Raw genomic sequence first — 17,118 nt, forward strand, 5'->3', positions numbered from 1 at the left:
CCAGCCTCCAGGGCCTCTCCAACATTGTGCTCGCGTGTTTTCTCGGTTTCGCAGGCAAGGACGGACACCCCTGTCCGTTGCTCGAAGAAAAGCGTGCAGGGCCAGGGGAGGGGGGAGGCGGACCAGGGGAGGGGGAGGCGGACCAGGGGAGGTGACGGGCAGAGGGGTGTCAGGGGCTGCGTCGGCAAAACATAGCATACTGGCGCAAACCGCGGCTGCTACGTATTATTATGTGTTAATGCCTATTGCATGTAAATAGGTGGCAGGGAAAATTCGGGCGGAGCGAGAAGTGCCTTCGCACGTCCATGGACAATTGACGGCATGAATGCTGACTGTCATATGCAAGGTGTAAACGTTGCTCACGCCGAGTGCTGGCTTCTCTTTGCACACCAGCCGTACACACGCCTACCGGGTCATGCTCCCATGCCGCCTCATACCGGCGTAATATCGCGCCTATCTTAGCTGCTCCCCCTGCAGCTGTTGCGCAACCCTGCACTGCAAAAATCCTGTACTATACGCACACCACTCACATCATATCGACCCTGTGTCCTGGTGAGCACGCCGTGCCCTGATAGCTGCGCACTGCTTGCTTGCGCATGCTGCATGCATGGCCAACCCTGGCCCAGCTTGCCCCGCCTACTATAGCTCACTATGGCTGTCCTAGTGTGGCGATGCCAGCGGAGGGCTCAGGCCGTGCGCTATCGTGGCGTTCGCGGTGATGTTGCCGCCCATTGCCGCCAGCTGCCGCACCCCCGGCGGGCCCGCACCCAGCGCCATGCCGGGCGGTCCGTGCGGCGCTCCGTGCCGGTGCGGCCCGAACACGTGCAGCAGGAACGACAGCACCGTGAAGATGATGGGGTTCCACACAACCTGTGCGATGACGGCACATGCAAAGGCGACGCGGGCGGGTCAGCTCAGTTTCTGGGCCTGCATACCGTACTTGCACGTCGCACGCAACCCCGCGACGCCCACGCTTCCCACTTACCAGGTAGCGAATGCCATCCATCATCTGCAGTCGGCACAAAGACAGGCCAGCAATCCGCAGGTGCGTTGACTGTCAGAACTTGTTATTACCATATGCACCTGGGCGTTCCATAGCAATCATACCACAAGCCAGCCAATTGCCAAGACATGCAATCTAGGCACAAGTTGCAGGACCCACCTGGATCCACGTGATGTTGTGCGTCTCCCACGGACGGTCCGCCAGCAGCGACCGCAGGTCTACTTTCTCGCCGCATTGGGGACACGTGTCCTGAAGGGCGTGCGACACGCAGGTAAGCAGGAGCTGTGAGCAATCGGTGACCAAGTAGTAGCCGGCGGTAAGCCCGCAGCCCTTTGGTGGTGATTAATCACACGGGGCAGCGTTACATCTTGATTATCCCGCAGCATCTTCAATTGGGCCGCAGCTAACCATGCTTGCCTATCGCTCGCACCTTCTTGCCGACCATGGTCCAGCCACGCACGCATAGGTCGTGGAAGCAGTGCTTGCAGGACAGCTGCACGGTGCGCTCGCCCGGTAGCTGCTCCACAGGCTGTTCCCCGGTGCCGCGCGCGGGCACCACCTCGTCACACAGCTCATTGCCGCAGATACCGCAGTTGTTCACCCGCGTGACCAGTTGCCGCCCCTCCATGCCCAGGCGCGCCGACAGCGTGTCCGTTGCCACCTGAGAATGCATTAAAGATAATGCGTTGGCCTCATCTACAGCGACGGTGACCAAGGCTCCCATCGGCTGCTCGATCCCACAGCTGACAACGTCACCCCGACCCTGAGCCCAGTTTTGAACTGCCCTTTCGCCCTGTAACCGTCCTTCCCACAGCGCCCCCATGGACCTGTGCTCTTTCGCACCTGCGCGCAGTCTCGCCCCAGGATGCCGAAGTAGAGCCCGTACCAGACCAGGTCTATGGGCAGATCCTTTGGCAATAGCAGGTGCAGCAGCGGCCCCATGCCAAACAGCTCTGCCAGCACCATGCAGTAGCCCGTGACGCCCACAATTTTGCTGGCCTTGTAGATACCCAGGAAGAACGTGTACACCTACGGTGAGAAGCGCGGCGAGCCGTTACCAGATGAACATAAGCCCGGTCCGTACAGATAGCCAGGCAGGTCTTTATCACAGCGCACCGGCCCAGCGCACCTGGCGTGGCGTAGTTCGCGACATCTTCTTGCGGCTACATGCCAGCAGCAGACGTGCGGTGATGGATGAGAAGATGGCCCAGATCAACAGGAAGCGCCAGAAGCGCAGGTGCACGGAGAAGATGGCCGGCATGAGCCACAGGCCCAGCAGCGTCACCAGCTCGTACGACTTGCGATGCCGCTTCTTCCACAAGAAGAGGGCAGTCTGCAGCAGAGAAGATACCATGAATTTGTCACCAATGTTGGTACGGTGCACCTGCCCCGATCAGCCGCCAGAAGCCGGCGCAAACTGGGCTAGGAACGGCACTAGCCGCTCGTGCGTGCCGACATGACGTGTCAAGCTATACGTTCCCCCTCATATTACTGCTGACGGTGCCCTGTTGGCTTCTGGCACCGTCCCCGCTTGCTGCGGTGCTTTTAACTCATTGTGCAACACCCTTCACCGCATCGCCCGCAGCCACCGCACGCGTGGAGCTGCGCGCACCTGGGCGCCGACCATTAGCAGCATGACGCCGTAGAGCAGTATGATGGCCATGAAGGGACTCATCCTGTCCTCCGATCCAGGCGCGGGGGGCATACCTGCAAGGTGGTGCCCCACGAACGGGGACCCGCCCCTGCTGTGCTGCAGACTCGTGTTTTGCCGCGAAGCCGCCACGACCGCCCCTGCAGCCACGTGGTCATCCGCCACCATGCTGACGCTAGTCAAGACCTAAGGAGCTAAGGTGGACAGCAAATCAAGCGCCTGGTATGATGGCAGCCAGATTACAATCGGTAAGCTCGTATCGTCATTCCGTTATGCTGGGTTGGTAGCACAGTCGTTTAAAATAGTATGCTATGCATTCCGCACTGCCCCAAGGGTGCCACAGCAATTTCAAAAGCATGCGTGATTGCCGATCGCAACCAGCGTTCCCAAACCTGCTCCAAAGCTCTTCCCGTTCACTGTAGGAGTATCGGCACGCACACATTAACCTGTTACCTTCAGGCCACCGTGTAGTCAGTTCGGTTCTAAGCCCGCCTCGTCAAAGAAGCGTGTCAGTGTCTAGTTGCAGTCATTTAACACACTATGCTAGAAATCTTAACTTGTCTTCAATAGGCGACCACGGCTATTTGACGTTTGCAAAATGGCTGAGCCAAGCCCAGAAGGGGCTGAGACAGAGGCGCTGGGCACGTATGTAGATGCTGAAGACATTCTAGGAGATGACGATGCGGATGCGGAGCCCGAGTCGTTGACAGAGACTGCGGGCACAAACGCGCCGGCCGCGCCGGACGAGGGCCATGCAGAGTCCGCTCCGGACGTCCGCGTCGAAAGAGCGAGCAGCAGTTCTGCACTGCCATCGCTAGAGGAGGGGAAGTCGTCACGACCAAACACATCGGGCGGGGGTGCCGCTGAGCAGCAGGGGAGTGGCGACGAACCGGTGTCGCTTCCTCCGGCGCCAGGCGCCACACGGAAGGACTTGGGGAGCCGAGGCTCCACACAGCTGGACAGCCGGCAAGACAGCCACCAGGAAGCCTCCACGAGTGGCTCGGGGCAAAAACAGCCGACGTCGCCAGGAGGCGCATTGCCGCCCATCAACCAGCGGGCGGGCACTAGCGCAACGTCCCGCAGTGCTGGCGCCAGCCCACAACCAGCCTCACCCAGCCGTAACCCAATAGCCGCCCGTACGTACTACAAGCCACCACCACCACCGCCGCCGCCCCCAAAGCCCAAACCTCGGGAGCGGCATGACACTTCCGCAGTGGACCCCACCTACCTCAACACAGCGGTCTACCGCACCGTGCCGGGGCTAGGTCGTGTCTAGTAAGTCTGGCGCGAATTTAAGGGCTCGCTCTCTGTGCACGCTGTAGCCATAGCGTCCTGCATACAGGTAATTGCATTGCGGGTTTTAACATCCTGGATGGGCATACGGGCGCACTGTTGGACTTCGTACTGCCCGTCACGCCCATCGTCCTTCGCCCGCGCAGTGACTGGAAGCTGCAGCACGACGTCAACTCTGCATTGCTAAAACAGAAGAAGGACAAGGTGAGCGAGTAGTCGCACAGCGTGCATGGACTGCGGAGGGCATTGTTCGCAGCTGTACGGAATGCCGTTGCTGGAACACGCGTGTCCCTGGGCATGGCGCGTGTTAAAGTTGTACCGTAATGCTGCGAGTCGCTTTTCCGTTCAACGCAGGAGCGCATGGAGAAGGTACTAGAAGCGGCACGGGTGCAGCTGCAGGCGCGCGAAGCAAATGAGGTGAGGCGTTTGGATGCAGAAATTATTCTCGATGGAGCTACGGCGGGACCGGGCGCGGCCGCAGCGCTGCTGATGCTGAGCGCAGCGCCTGTAGCCCTTCATGCTAGCTCCCATCTACGGGATACTGTAGACCCTTGGTGAAAAATGGTTCATACTGCATCACCCGGCACGGGGTGGCCTGTCGTGTATCGCTCAATCGCTAGATAAGTAACTTGTGCCGCCTGCCCGCTGTCCTTCGTTCTAACAGCGCGCCTTCCAGGAGTGGATGGCGGCCAAGGCACAGGAGAAGCAGCAGCAGCATGTGCAGAGCCGGCGCATCAACTACGTGACCACGCTTTACCAGACGCTGCTGAAGGAGGACCCAGTGGAGAATCGTGACCGCGAGACGCAGTGGGTGCCAAACTTCGGCTTCTCCACTGGCGCAGCGGCGCAAGCACGCAGTGGGCCGCTGCCCAGCGAGAAGGAAGAGCGATTCCGACTTTAGTGCATGTTGTTTGGTGCTCGTTATGCTGTTGTAGGCTTAGCGTGCTGTCGAGTGCTGGTGCATTGTGGACTGCTTGCAAATCTTGACTGGAGCCGGGTTTGCCTCTGCTTCGTCTGCACGTTGATGACACAAAGGTTTCTCCGGTTTTGATTGTTGGCTGTGCACTAGCAGGTGGTTTGTTTGCATGTTGCTTGAGTCATCAGAGCAGGCCAGGTTTGCGCCAGGGGTGCGCACACGGGGGGCAAACGGAATTTGGTTGGGGGTGGGAACTGAACTCAAGAGAGGTGGCTGGGATGGGCGGCGCATGAAGGCACCAGCCAAGAGTGAAGGAACCTAGGTTAGGTGAGATGGCGGGGAAGCTAGAGTGCGTGTGGATTGAAGTGCGGCAGAGTGCTGGCCGGCTGGGTGCGGCTGCTGGGGTGTGGGCTGGCACGCGAATTGGTTGCACTGCGTGCTCGTCAACCGTCTTGTCACCGCAAGCGGCCCTGTATAAAAGAGGTTTCAGCAACCCAATTCAAACCAACAAGGTCAGAGCCTGGATCTCCAGGCGCCCCTGGCAAGCAAGGCACCTGGCCCCTGGCAAGCAAGGCACCCGCGTCATTCTTTTCATCAAGTGTTGAACCTAATAGCATATATTTTACAAAGGACATAGCCATGTAGGGTTCCATGACGAGAGCGCCGGGCCGAGGACGTGAATCGGGAATGCCAGGGTTGTTCAAGGGCTTGAGGCGTGGACTGTGCTTGTTACGAATGCAATAGGCAGTAAATCCATGGATAATAGGCATTTGCAATAGCTTGGTTTGCAGCGAGTGGTCGCAAATCCCTTGCATCGGGTGCAGACTCAACTCGAGTAAAATAGTTCCATAGCTCCAATGCTCAAGTACACAGCTTGATGCCTCGGTTTTCTACTAGCATTGAGCATCAGGCAACGCGTTAAGTTGTGCACACCAACCTCACATAGCTTGACACAGGGCCACTCGCCTTTCTTTCGCGAAACAACCTGCAGCCATGGCGCTTGGCATGCAGCGCCAACTCCGTGGGCATCAGCGCACGGCGCCAGCGCCAGTGTTGCCGGTAGTGCGCCCTCGTGCGACTCGGGCGACTGGGCCCAGCGCGTCAAGAGGCAGCCGTCGTCACTTGCTACAACAGATAGCAGGAGCGACACTCCTAGTGCACGCACGGAGCGTTGCGGACCCTTCCTCGGTGGCCTCAGCCTCTGCTACTCTAGCGGCTCCCACCGAGGAAGCGTCAACGTCGACAACAGTCCTAGGAAACAGCGCGCTTGACCCGCCAACCTACGTGACAGCCACGGGGAGGATCATTGCAAGTAAGCAAGCCATGGCTTTCGGACCCATTGTTTCGCATGCCGTCCGCACGTTCCTGCGACCGGGCTGCCGACCATTCAATCCTGTTCATGCAGTTGGGGACCTGCACGGCGACCTCGACAAAGCCGTTGAGGCACTGAAGCTCGGACGTGTTATCAGTGTCAGCGACGAGGGAGAGGTCTCGTGGGTGGGTGGCGACACGGTGGTGGTACAGCTCGGCGACGTGCTGGACCGAGGGGACGTGGAGATTGGTGAGTAAAGGATGTCACTAAGGCTTCTGTAGGGGCCGCTGGGGGTGGGGTGAGCGTGGACGCCGGGTGCGTGCCAGCAGGTGCAAGCAGCCCCGCCGGCCGTGGTTCTGCTCTGCCCACGTGGCACGTTTCAGCATGGCACGTTTCATTACACCAGTCCAGTTAGAAAGCTGACCATGAAGGAATGCGTACGTTCAGCTCGGGTGCATGTCGAGTGTGGTGCAGTTATTTGCCACCTCGCACAAAGCAAAGCAGCGTGCGGTCAGGTGTTGCGGTCCTGCCCTAGGCCCTGGGCGCAAAGCCCAGTAATACAGTATGCAGAACACGCTGTGAGAGGGAAGACAATACTGCTTTAAAATGTGGAGCCTACTGCTGCCAACCTTCCCATCAGGCATCATCAACTTGTTGCGGTACCTGGACACGGAGGCGCGGAAGCAGGGCGGTGCCGTTTACATGCTCAACGGCAACCACGAATCCCTGAACGTATGCGGAGACTTCAGGTGGGCATGCGGGCTTCAGGCTGTTGCAGGCTGGGCAGCATTTCAGAGTCTGCCGTTGATGTCGGTACCTTGCACATTACAGTGGTGCGGAGTAATGGGCTCTTCTAGTTCTGGTGAAGGACGGGTGACCATGTGGAGTGTTGGTGCGGGGCGGTTCCAATACGTTGTGAGGAATAAGTCTTAGGCGGCGCATTATCATCCAACTGGCCTTTCCACCGGTGTGGGGCTGCCGCTGTTTGCCGGACTGCCGGAGGCTCCTGCAGCCGTCAGAAACTGTATGGCTGTGCGCTGATCGAAAGCCGCAGTCACGGCCCTGCCTGCCGCAACAACTTTTACGGCACCAAACACCCCTTGCAACTACGCATGCCCGTTTCCTGCAACCTCCCGCAACTTCCTGCCCCCGCCCCCTGTCCTCCCACAAACCTCTGGAGCGCAGGTACGTGACTCCGGGCGCGTTCGCGGAAAGCGCGCTGTACGCGGGGCTGAGCGAGTCGGACCTCAAGGACTGGCAGCTGGTGGCCAAGGTGCGCTACTCGCTGTACAAGCCCGGCGGTGATCTGGCGCGCGAGTTCAGCCGCAACCCCACCGTGCTGGTCGTCAACGACACCGTGTTCGCGCACGGAGGGCTGTTGCCTACACACGGTGAGTGGGGCGCCGGGTGGGCGGGTTGGGGGGAGGCGTGGCGGCCGGGCACGAATGCAAGGGCTTAGGGCTGCGGCTGTGCGCTGGATTCTGGCGCATTGGACACTGCATATTGTGGGGAAGAGCAGGCAGCACCCAGCTACCATAACATGGGCGCATGTGTCAGAAACAGCTTCTGACGTGGCTTTGTTTCGCTGCTCGGGCGTTTCGCGCACCGCAGTGGAGTACGGCATTGAGCGGCTAAACAGTGAGGTGGCGGCGTGGATGCGCGGTGACGACATCCCGGACGGCAACAAGGCGCAGCCCCCCTTCCTGGCCATGGGGTGAGTAGTGACAGTCGTGGAGGTCAGGCGTCAGGCTGCTTTAGGTGTACGGCAGCCGTTGGTGGGCCACGGGTTGGGCTACACCCACGGTATGCAGCAGGCCAAAGGTCGGCGTCTGCCAATGGAAGGGCGTTTTGACATGGTCCTCAAATTGTCCTGCAACGGACTATCCTTGCCGTCATGTCGCACCTTGCCACAAGAGGCCGTGCTGCCCAAGGTGCGGCGTGACAGCTCACCGAGTGCGATTACGCCTGACCTCGGTACTGTTCCTGTTGCCGCCTTTTTCGCCCGAGCAGTGACGCCAACAGCGTGATGTGGAACCGCACGCTCTCCAAAGAGCGCTTTGCCACGCCCTACGAGCGCTACCACGCCTGCAATGCGCTGAAGCAGGCGCTCGCCAAGGTGGGGCTGACTCAGGAGCACGGGGGGGTTAAAAATACCAGCCCAAACTAAACCAAACCAAGCTACAACGAGCGGAGCACAGGCAGAGCCGTTAGTTGCAAGCGGGAATGCTTATGGGAGGGGGCCGAGGCGTCGTGGAGCAGCAGGGCGAGCGGCGCCGGTGATAAATGTTGCCGCCCGGGCTCGGTGGCGTGCACAACAGCACAGGACAGGCACGCGGGTTGCAGGGGTGCTCTGGCTTGCGGGCGGCGCCACCTCACGTGATCTTTTTCTTTCCTCGCTCGTGGCAACGTGCATACCCCGCAACCACAAGCCCGCTTGCCCGGGCGTAAAACCTAAACCGAACTGGTCCTCCCTTCGCTCGTCCCTTCCCCCTCCGCCTCAGGTCCGCGGCAAGCGGCTGGTGGTGGGGCACACGCCGCAGCTGGGCGGCGTCAACTGCGAGTGTGAGAACCAGGTGTGGCGCATCGACGTGGGCATGTCGTACGGCGTGCTCAACCGGCCGGTCCAGGTGATTGAGATCGTGCCGCCGGAGGAGGGCGGCGATGACGCCAAGGTGCGCGTCATCCGCAACACGCCCAACTCCATGTCCAGTGCGGATGACGACATCACCATCGCCTCCAACCTCTGACCGCGTTAGCAGCAGCTGTGGTCTGCGGAGTGGGGCAGGCGGCGGCAGGAGCAGCAGGAGCGGGAGCAGGAGAAAGAAGGGAGGCGCATGACAGTGTGGGGGGAGGAGGAGAAGCGGTGGAGCTGGCGCGGAGCTGGTGCTGGCGCGGAGCTGAGCGAGCAGGCGTTTGCTGGGGCTTGGGTGGCTGCGGGCCTGGTGGGCCTGAAGTTGGAGCTGCGGGCTGGAGCCGAAGAGCTGTAGATGGAGTTACGAGGTTTTGTCGCGGAGGCGCTTGCGCCCATTTTGGGGCGCGGGCGCAGAGCCGGTATCATTCTGTAGGCAGAAGATGGATGCAAGCATCGCATGACCTGTGCACATTGCGGTGCTCCAAAGGAGCGTGTGTGTGGGCGGGAATGTAACGGGTTCTTCGTTTGGCATAGGGAGCTGTGCACGATTTCGTTTGGTGGCCGTGTGGCTATCGGGGCATCACCTAATGTGCTACGAGTGTGAACTGCGACGGCCTGTGCCGAGACTGCCGCCGGCGCTGCTGCAGGTCGTGCTTGATGCGGAAGCAATGGGCACACGGTTGTGGCATCGGCATGCCAAGCAGAAGTGCTCGCTGATGCGGGCGTTGGCCGCGACACATGAGCGCTGCTGGGGCGCGGGGAGGTGCGATGTTGCCGTCTTAGGTTCGCGAAGTATGACAGGGCGGGATGGGCATCCTCCGAGAGAGTTTGTTGTAGGTTTCCTTGACTAACCCGCAGAGATGTGCTGAGAATGGCAGGGGTAATCACTCTGTTGCCGCTCTGGGGTATGCATGGTCTGTTGCTCTCTGTTTCAAGGTTGGACGGGTTCGCTTGCGCTTCGTTCATCTGTCTGTGCCGCAGTATGTGTGTGGCATTGACTGTGCCTTGTACCATAGCCATGTGCAATGTGTGTGCTGGGTCGTATTCGCGTCCGGTGTATGCGAGGCCAGATGGAACTGCGGAAAATAAAGTAGACTCCGGTGGCGTGGGGTCAGGTGTCCTGCAGCGTTCGACTGCTCTGGTGCGTCGGCGGCGGGATGCGCGATTGTTGCCCGTGACAACGTGCCCCAGTCCTCCATGCGTTGCAAATAACATATGTACGGGGCGGGCTTGTGGTGATGGTAAGCGCAGCTGGGCCTCCGCAGCAGTCTATTCTTCCATGGCTGGTGATCAATCTGTAAGCGTTCATCTGCACCGCTTATAGTGCCCTCCAGGGGTGCGACATGCCCCCACGGTATTAGGGCCATTCGTGGCTGAGTGGCTCTCGCCAACGCCGCGTCCACACGCCGAAGCAATGTGTTGAGTTTGCGCCTAGGACAAGCGACCACTCAGGACGGTATATGAGGGCTAGCGCTAAGACAGGATCAAGCTCCTCACATCATGGACCTAGGCCGGTTCCAGTAATGATGAAGGAATCCCGAGTTAAGGAATCCCGAGTTGCATCCCTGCCCCGCCCAAACCTGCACCTGCCCCCGCCCAGACCTGCACCTGGCCCCGCCCAAAGCTGCACCTGCACCTGCACCTGCACCTGCCCCCGCCCAAACCTGGAATGGGGGACGGGTCCCATCGGAGTCCCATCGGAGTCCTTCGAGGGACGATGGGAAACCAAACAGGCACCCCTTGGTACACAATTATATCAAGCCGACACGTAATATCAAGCCCACACACGTGAAATGCGTCTCAAGTGCCTACGCCATTCTCGTCTGCCAATGCTGCAGAACGGTCTGGTAAATCTGGGGGACAGGTCCGGTGGGGCAGGGGCAGGGGCAAGTGCAGGTTTGGGCGGGCAGCCGGGCAGGGGTTTGAGGATGACACGGCAATAATTAGCATCCGTGTCCCTGTTGTCCCCTGTGTCACTGGCTCGTGAACTGCGTCAGCAGGTCCCTCTTGTAACAATGCAATCTGTGAAACAGGAACCGCGACCTGAACACTGCGGCAAACATCCGCCTCATCACCGCGTGCGTGGAGGACGGCACGCCATAGCCAGCTGCGTTGAACAGGCCGCCCAAGCGGGGCGGCAGGATTGATGGCAGTGGCTGGATTGTAGAGATGGCGGGTGATGGGGTGCATGCGTGTCGTTCCGTATGTAGGTGGTGGAGTCTGGAGTACAGGTTGCGCGGTTGCGCCTGTCCTCCCAAGCCGTCCGGCTTAGGTCCGTTGACAAATGGAGCTAGATGGGTTGATCCTTTCTCAGCGCGAGCCCCAATACAGTGTCCTGAGTGGCCGTCTGTCCTAGGCGCAAACTCAAAACATTGCTTCGGCGTGTGGGGACGCGGCGTTGGCGAGAGCCACGAATGGCCTTATACCATGGGGGCATGTCGCACCCGTGGAGGGCACTGCAAGCGGTGCTTACCTTGCGGCTGCTCCCCTCACACAGCTGGCGAACTTAAACAAGTTAAAGGGGACGAGACGAAGATTCCCTCATCAATACTGGAACCACGACATTTAGGGCTCCTTCATGCTGGCCCATGTGCAGTTGGCTCGGCTTGCAATCAGCAACGTGGAGACAGCCCTTATCCGTGGAGACAGCCCTTATCTGGCTCGTGAGCTGCGTCAGCAGGTCCCTCTTGTAACTAATGCAATCTTATCCAGTCCAGCCCTGGCCGCTTCTCAAGTGCAGCCGCTTCTCCCCACATCCCGCTCAACGTTTCTGCGCACTGAAGTGCTGGTGGTTAAGCGGGCTCATCAGAGAGTTACAGCACAGAGGGTGCATTTGGCCACGGGTAAGCCGCGCCGGCAAATGTACGACTTGCTGCCTGCAGCGCGTGACATGCGTTCCACGTCCCCGCACTGTGCAAAAGAACAAAATTACGCAAGGCCCTTCAACAAGGAGGTGGCTGCCTTATGGCAGGAAAAGGGCTGATTATGCAAGGCCCTTCAAATAATTGCAAGTTTACCAACAAGGGTAGTCTAACAAAGGACCGTCCCAGGTGTCAGGGAAATCAGCTGCATCACAACTCAAGCCTATCCACGCCATCAAAAAACACGGGTTGGCCAAAAAAAACCATCACATGACGTATAGGTGCCGACGTGCAGCATTCCGTCACCCGTGCGGCTGAATATAATTATCGGTACCTGAAAACAAATCACTCAGCCCATTCTACCTGAGGTAGCCTTGCTACCCTGGCAGCCCTTCATCACAGCTGACAGCATTATTTTCTCTCAGCGCAACAAGCAAATGCGCTCGGCTCTCAACGCTGCGTGGGTGAGCCGCTGCAGTGCATGCCCAGACTCGCATTCTCTCTGCGGAAGGTATCCGCGCCGCGCATAACCACGGGACAAGTGTTCCCCGGTCACGGGAAAAGGGGCTGAGCCCCTCCACAAAAGTGGCCTTCCCAAACACATCATACACAAACGTGCACACACGCTCTTGCCGGGCACTGAAGCCGGCCTAGATGTGGAGCCCTAAAATGACACAGCAGCCGGGGCGGCACCCACTCCACGACGCATTTTAACATCCGCAGGCACCGCCATGTTGCCCGGCAAGCACTGTCCCACCAAATGTAACCACACCCATGATCTACCGTATCTGTCAACAGCTACACATTCTTCTCTAGAGTCTAGCAGGCGCACCCTTGGGCGCACCACCTTCAAGCCCACACGCCCTAACCACTCCCCTCGCGGGCTCTTACAGCCGCAGCTCGGCACCAGGCTTGCAAGGCAAGGCTGCAGGACCTCCCAACACCCACAAACAGCGCGGTCTCATGCACACACATGCACAACACATCACAAGCGTATGTCACAGTGCGTCCCCGCCTGCATATCGCATCTACCACTGGTACTTGGCGGCCACCAGCACCTCCTCATAGATGGAGGCGGCGTTGTCCCAGGTCAGGTCCTGCTCCATGCCGCGGCGCTGGATACCGCGGAACGAGTCACGGAACTGGCGGTAGGTGTACAGAGCGTTGTTAATGCTCTCGCGCAGCTTGTTCGCCTGCAGGCCAGGTTGGAAAGCGGGCGGGCAGGTTGGCGGACATGGCTTTGGCGGATATCGGATGGGGCACAGGTTGTAGCCGGGCGGTGCTGCCTTCCGGTGAGGATGCCAGCCCCATAGTTCAGGGCTCTGAGACCTGGTAACACCTGACTGCTTGCTTCCTTTGTACTGCCCAACACACCCACACGCGCCGCGGCTGCCGTGCCGGGCTGGAAGGCATCCAAACCCACCTCGGCGCGCTCAAACACCCAGCCGGTGCCCACGTTCTCAAAGGGGCTGTACTGCTTGACGGTGTCGCGCAGGCCGCCCACAGAGTGCACGATGGGCACGGTGCCGTAAGCCATGGCGTACAGCTGGTTCAAGCCGCACGGCTCAAAGCGCGAGGGCATGAGCAGGATGTCGGCGGCGGCGGTGATGCGGTGCGCCATCTTGTTGGAAAAGCCCACCCAGCCGCGGCACTGGTTCTTGTTCCTGTGTGAACGGAATGACCGGGGTATGCCAGCCGGAGCACGCGGGTTAGCGGTGTCCATCACGCAAAGGCCCACGCATATCGTACCAATCAAGGACCACGATAGCCCTGAGACTCACGTCTCCCGCAGAGGGCCGTCGCCCTTCCCTGCCCGCCAACCGCCGCTCGCCCGCCCCCCGCACCTGTTCTCCATGTCCCGCAGCGCGTCCTCCAGGTCCTGCCGCCCGCTGCCCAGCATCACCAGCTGGCACTTCTCGCCCATGATGTAGTCGTAGTTGTCGCGGATGAGGTCCACGCCCTTCTGGTAGTCCAGCCGCCCGATGAAGCCCAGCATCGGGGCGTCCGGGTCCACCGGCAGGCCCAGCTCCTTCTGCAGCGCCGCCTTGCACTTGGCCTTGCCCTCAGCCAGCGTGTCCACGTCGTAGTGCGCGTAGCCGTCCGTCTGAGGGGCGGGAGACAAGGTCACCAGGTGCCAACGGGAGCGCGTCGGGCGAGGGTACGCGCGGGGTATACGCAGCCGTGCCCTGGGCAACTGGGCCCATCCCCGCCACCCACCGCATCCTGTTGCCGCTGCCGCTATACCCAACCATGTTAGGGTGCGTGTTCCATCGGGATGCCGCGCACAGGGCCCGTCCGCTCCCCTTCCCGAAACGCCCGCTCCCCTCACCGTGAGGAACTCGTCACAGATGGGGTTCCACTCCTTGTAGTCGATGCCGTTCACAATGCCGCGCAGCTTCCAGTTGTTCACCTTGATCACCTCGTGCAGCCCCCAGCCGCCCTCCACGGTCTGGCACTCCCAGGCGTAGCCATTGGACACAGCCACCAGGCGGTGGGCGCACTCCAGGCCAGCCTTCATCACGTTCATGTGCTCGCCGCCAATGGGGTCGTACAGGCGGAAGCGCTCGCGGTACTCCTCGTTCAGCTCCAGGTGCTCGCTCTCCACAAAGGGGCCGCGGCCCTGGTGCGCCATGTTGTGGATGACGAAGGCGCAGCGCGCGTACGTCATCTTGCCGTAGTCACGGTAGTGCGCCTGTGTGTGTTGGGTGGGGAGGGTCAGGCATGCGGGAAGAGTGTTGGGTGGACGAGGACGTGTGGTGGCGGTGGCCACATCATCGTGCGGACTGATATGCCAGAGTTTGAGATGCATTTTGCGCATTAACAGCGTCGTGTAGACTTTCTCTCGGGGCCCCAAAGCAATCCACTCCCGTCCAGCCGAACCACACACACCTGCAGGTACACGGGCAGCAACGCCGTGTGCCAGTCGTTGGCGATGAAGCACAGGTTGTCATCGCCATAGGTGATGCCGCCGCACGGCACGTGCCAGACAGCCTCCAGCGCCGCCTGCGATGCGGCAGGGGAAAGAGACTCAGGCGGCCACAGGCACGAAAGCAGCACATACACCGCATACTGCACGTGTTCGCTCTGCCCCGATTCCGCTACCGGCGCGACCGATGCTCGCCACGCACCTTGCACAGCAGCGCGCAGCGAAACAGAATCTCCTGGCGCTCGCCGCCGTAGATGTTCTTCCCCCGGCCGTGGAACGTGGGGTGGTCCACAAACACGTAGTCCACGCCGTCCACAAATGCGTGGAAGTAGCCCACCTGCACAAGCACACACATGCACGTAACCTCAGGTAACATCCGTAAACCGTCGCTTTGCTGCATCGCATACACTGTCTTTGCGCAACGTTTTCCTTGTGCTCTTTAACACATGCACGTGAGTCAACATGGCCACGGCGAAAGGTGCTCTTGCTGCCGTTGCGGAAGCATTCGCGTACGAGCTAGCCTGTGCCCAGAGCTGCATGCGCATGACCTGGCGCGGCTCCGTGGAGCCCTGCCGCAACCATTAAGCGAGAAGAAACCCACAATGCCCGGCCAGCTGTCCGCCGCGCACCTCTTGGTTGGAGTTGAAGACCGAGTAGATTTTGCGGATGCCTGTCTCCCAGGCGTTGTCGTAGTTCTCATACCGGGGCACCACCACCATCACGCGGTGGCCGCGGCGGACCAGCGCCTTGGGCAGCGCCGCCATCACGTCACCCAGGCCGCCTGCAGGGGTGGGGAAAGGAATGCGCAGGAGAGGTAGGGGTTAGCATAGAGGAGCAGCATGGTGGTTGGGGACAGTGCCCTGGCTGCCGCCCGCGTTCAATGGCCATGGCCAAGTCGGCGGGCCACGCTCGTGCGAAAGTCTGTCACTGAAGCCAAGAACCTGCTCACACGCTGCCCGCTCCCACAACGTCAGTCGCTAGCAAGTTAGCAGCCCATTCCTCCATCCCCTGTCACCCACCAGTCTTGGACCAGGGCGCGCACTCGGCTCCCACCATGACCACGTTCATAACGTTAGGTCCGGCCAGCGGCGGCGGCTTCTCCACGGCCGGTGGCTCCTCCTCCTCCGCCTCGGGCGCCTCCGCCACCGGCGCAGCCGGTTCAATGTACATCTCCGACTCCAGCGGCAGGGACAGCTGCACACGGGGGCACCCACGGAGGACGAATGCAATGATGACACTGCTAGCTAAGCGGAGCTGGTGCGCTGCGGGTATGCAGGGTCGCCGCGGGCCCCGCGGCGGGGCTCCGATGCGGATAAGCATATGCTCTTAAGCGGCAGCTCCACCTATCGCACAGCCGGGGCAACCACTGGACTCAGAAAGCATACGCAGGTGCTGACCCACATCAGCCCATGCGTAAGCGACGCCACGAGTCGGTCAGGTCAACGGAACCGGCAACCGCTGGCGCGTTTACGCCTTATCCACACTTTTTCGGCCATGCACTCCCCAACGAGCGGCGCGCGGCCTTCCCCTGCACTTTTGCATAGTATGTGTTGGTCTATTACCCTGCCCACATTCGCCGCGTACGGTTCGGGCAGCTGCGTACCTCGAAGATGGGCACCGACGGGGTGGGTGGCGGAGGCGGGGGAGCAGTGCGGACCGGCTGCGAGACAGGCACGGACTTCCACGCCGAGGACGGGGACGAGGCCACTGAGGCCATTGCCGGCATGGGCACGGACATGGGGACAGCGACCTGCACCTCGGGAGCGGGGGCCGGCATGGCCGCTGCAGGCGGGGCTGGGGGAGCAGCCGAAGCGGGCGTGGCAGCGGTGCGCGCGGCCGTTTCAGCGGCCAAGCGGTTAAGTTTCTCAAGGAGCTGAGCTTGATTCTTGCGACGTGCCTCGATCTGCAGGGCAAAGCGAGCAGGAATAATGCTCCAGAAAGGGCGCGAAAGGACATGCAAGCGAGGAATTTGCCTTTGCGCCGAAGGCTGTTACGCGGCCTATGCACCTCAAACAACTTACCTCTGCAAGGAGGTCACGCTGCACGTCGCTCAGGCGACCGTCGCCCGCGCGAGGAACGCCTGCAAACGTGGGCCGGCCATTCCTTGCTGAGTTGGAGGGTCAAGCCCTTGCTGAGCGCGTCACCCAAGTCGCATTTTCATCAATGGATATCATTTCAAACTGCAACTTACATCGAGCACCGCGTCCGCTGGGGCTTGCGAGGCCGTTCTGAGTGACACCCAGCCGCGCCGCGTTGGGCGCTGCCGTCCGCTGAGGCAGCGCCGCTGATCGGCTAGTGCCGGGAGGAGACATGCAAGTCTGCATCCTGCACCGAGCGCTGAAGTGAGCGGCTTCGCCAGTCGCTAAAAGTTTGTTGGTCGCTAGGAGCGCTAGAAGCGTCAAGCGCTTATATAGGGGCGTCAATGTGTGCCAGGTAAGCTCAATGCACAAGAAGAAGTGCGTAACGGTGCTAGCCCCCAGCTCGATGATAGAAGCGAAGGCTTGCATGGGCCAGCTCAGCAGCT

The 17,118-nt window shown here is 60.6% G+C and overlaps 4 protein-coding genes across 4 annotated transcripts; 2 read left to right on the top strand and 2 right to left on the bottom strand.

Annotated features, from left to right (window-relative positions):
• Positions 1–293: 293 nt before the first annotated feature.
• Positions 294–2,990, bottom strand: CHLRE_03g185100v5 (uncharacterized protein). Its single transcript, XM_043061096.1, has 7 exons — positions 2,616–2,990; positions 2,133–2,336; positions 1,847–2,032; positions 1,434–1,664; positions 1,163–1,252; positions 986–1,009; positions 294–870 (listed from the first exon to the last, which is right to left on the bottom strand). The coding sequence occupies exons 1-7, from the start codon at positions 2,820–2,822 to the stop codon at positions 661–663; spliced, it is 1,152 nt and encodes a 383-aa protein (XP_042926225.1). The 5' UTR covers positions 2,823–2,990; the 3' UTR covers positions 294–660.
• Positions 2,991–3,081: 91 nt separating this feature from the next.
• CHLRE_03g185150v5 (uncharacterized protein) lies at positions 3,082–5,352 on the top strand. The gene is made up of 4 exons (XM_001691943.2): positions 3,082–3,929; positions 4,094–4,151; positions 4,302–4,364; positions 4,612–5,352. The coding sequence occupies exons 1-4, from the start codon at positions 3,253–3,255 to the stop codon at positions 4,846–4,848; spliced, it is 1,035 nt and encodes a 344-aa protein (XP_001691995.1). The 5' UTR covers positions 3,082–3,252; the 3' UTR covers positions 4,849–5,352.
• Positions 5,353–5,490: 138 nt separating this feature from the next.
• On the top strand, positions 5,491–10,120 carry CHLRE_03g185200v5 (uncharacterized protein). Its single transcript, XM_001691942.2, has 7 exons — positions 5,491–6,175; positions 6,269–6,424; positions 6,816–6,924; positions 7,361–7,566; positions 7,787–7,889; positions 8,186–8,291; positions 8,677–10,120. The coding sequence occupies exons 1-7, from the start codon at positions 5,857–5,859 to the stop codon at positions 8,920–8,922; spliced, it is 1,245 nt and encodes a 414-aa protein (XP_001691994.1). The 5' UTR covers positions 5,491–5,856; the 3' UTR covers positions 8,923–10,120.
• A 904-nt stretch (positions 10,121–11,024) lies between these two features.
• Positions 11,025–17,032, bottom strand: CHLRE_03g185250v5 (uncharacterized protein). The gene is made up of 11 exons (XM_043061097.1): positions 16,786–17,032; positions 16,616–16,674; positions 16,198–16,497; positions 15,614–15,788; positions 15,224–15,375; positions 14,797–14,931; positions 14,558–14,671; positions 13,998–14,360; positions 13,513–13,772; positions 13,092–13,332; positions 11,025–12,861 (listed from the first exon to the last, which is right to left on the bottom strand). Exons 1-11 carry the CDS (start codon positions 16,916–16,918, stop codon positions 12,697–12,699), a joined length of 2,097 nt encoding a protein of 698 aa, XP_042926226.1. The 5' UTR covers positions 16,919–17,032; the 3' UTR covers positions 11,025–12,696.
• Positions 17,033–17,118: the final 86 nt, after the last annotated feature.

Source organism: Chlamydomonas reinhardtii, chromosome 3 (genome assembly GCF_000002595.2).
Source record: "Chlamydomonas reinhardtii strain CC-503 cw92 mt+ chromosome 3, whole genome shotgun sequence".
Taxonomy (NCBI): domain Eukaryota; kingdom Viridiplantae; phylum Chlorophyta; class Chlorophyceae; order Chlamydomonadales; family Chlamydomonadaceae; genus Chlamydomonas; species Chlamydomonas reinhardtii.

Bases quoted from the DNA above. Each gene is read 5' to 3' on its own strand.
- CHLRE_03g185150v5 (XM_001691943.2), top strand. From the start codon at position 3,253: ATGGCTGAGCCAAGCCCAGAAGGGGCTGAGACAGAGGCGCTGGGCACG. The intron at 3,930-4,093 runs GTAAGTCTGGCG...TCGCCCGCGCAG, and splicing joins CCGGGGCTAGGTCGTGTCTA to TGACTGGAAGCTGCAGCACG. The intron at 4,365-4,611 runs GTGAGGCGTTTG...TCGTTCTAACAG, and splicing joins AGGCGCGCGAAGCAAATGAG to CGCGCCTTCCAGGAGTGGAT.
- CHLRE_03g185100v5 (XM_043061096.1), bottom strand. From the start codon at position 2,822: ATGGTGGCGGATGACCACGTGGCTGCAGGGGCGGTCGTGGCGGCTTCG. The intron at 2,337-2,615 runs GTGCGCGCAGCT...TCTCTGCTGCAG, and splicing joins TGCTAATGGTCGGCGCCCAG to ACTGCCCTCTTCTTGTGGAA. The intron at 1,665-1,846 runs GTGCGAAAGAGC...ATGCATTCTCAG, and splicing joins TGGGGCGAGACTGCGCGCAG to GTGGCAACGGACACGCTGTC.
- CHLRE_03g185200v5 (XM_001691942.2), top strand. From the start codon at position 5,857: ATGGCGCTTGGCATGCAGCGCCAACTCCGTGGGCATCAGCGCACGGCG. The intron at 7,890-8,185 runs GTGAGTAGTGAC...TCGCCCGAGCAG, and splicing joins CCCCCCTTCCTGGCCATGGG to TGACGCCAACAGCGTGATGT. The intron at 8,292-8,676 runs GTGGGGCTGACT...CCTCCGCCTCAG, and splicing joins TGAAGCAGGCGCTCGCCAAG to GTCCGCGGCAAGCGGCTGGT.
- CHLRE_03g185250v5 (XM_043061097.1), bottom strand. From the start codon at position 16,918: ATGCAGACTTGCATGTCTCCTCCCGGCACTAGCCGATCAGCGGCGCTG. The intron at 14,361-14,557 runs GTGTGTGTGGTT...CAACACACACAG, and splicing joins TGCTGCCCGTGTACCTGCAG to GCGCACTACCGTGACTACGG. The intron at 13,773-13,997 runs GTGAGGGGAGCG...CCCGCCCCTCAG, and splicing joins TCTGTGACGAGTTCCTCACG to ACGGACGGCTACGCGCACTA.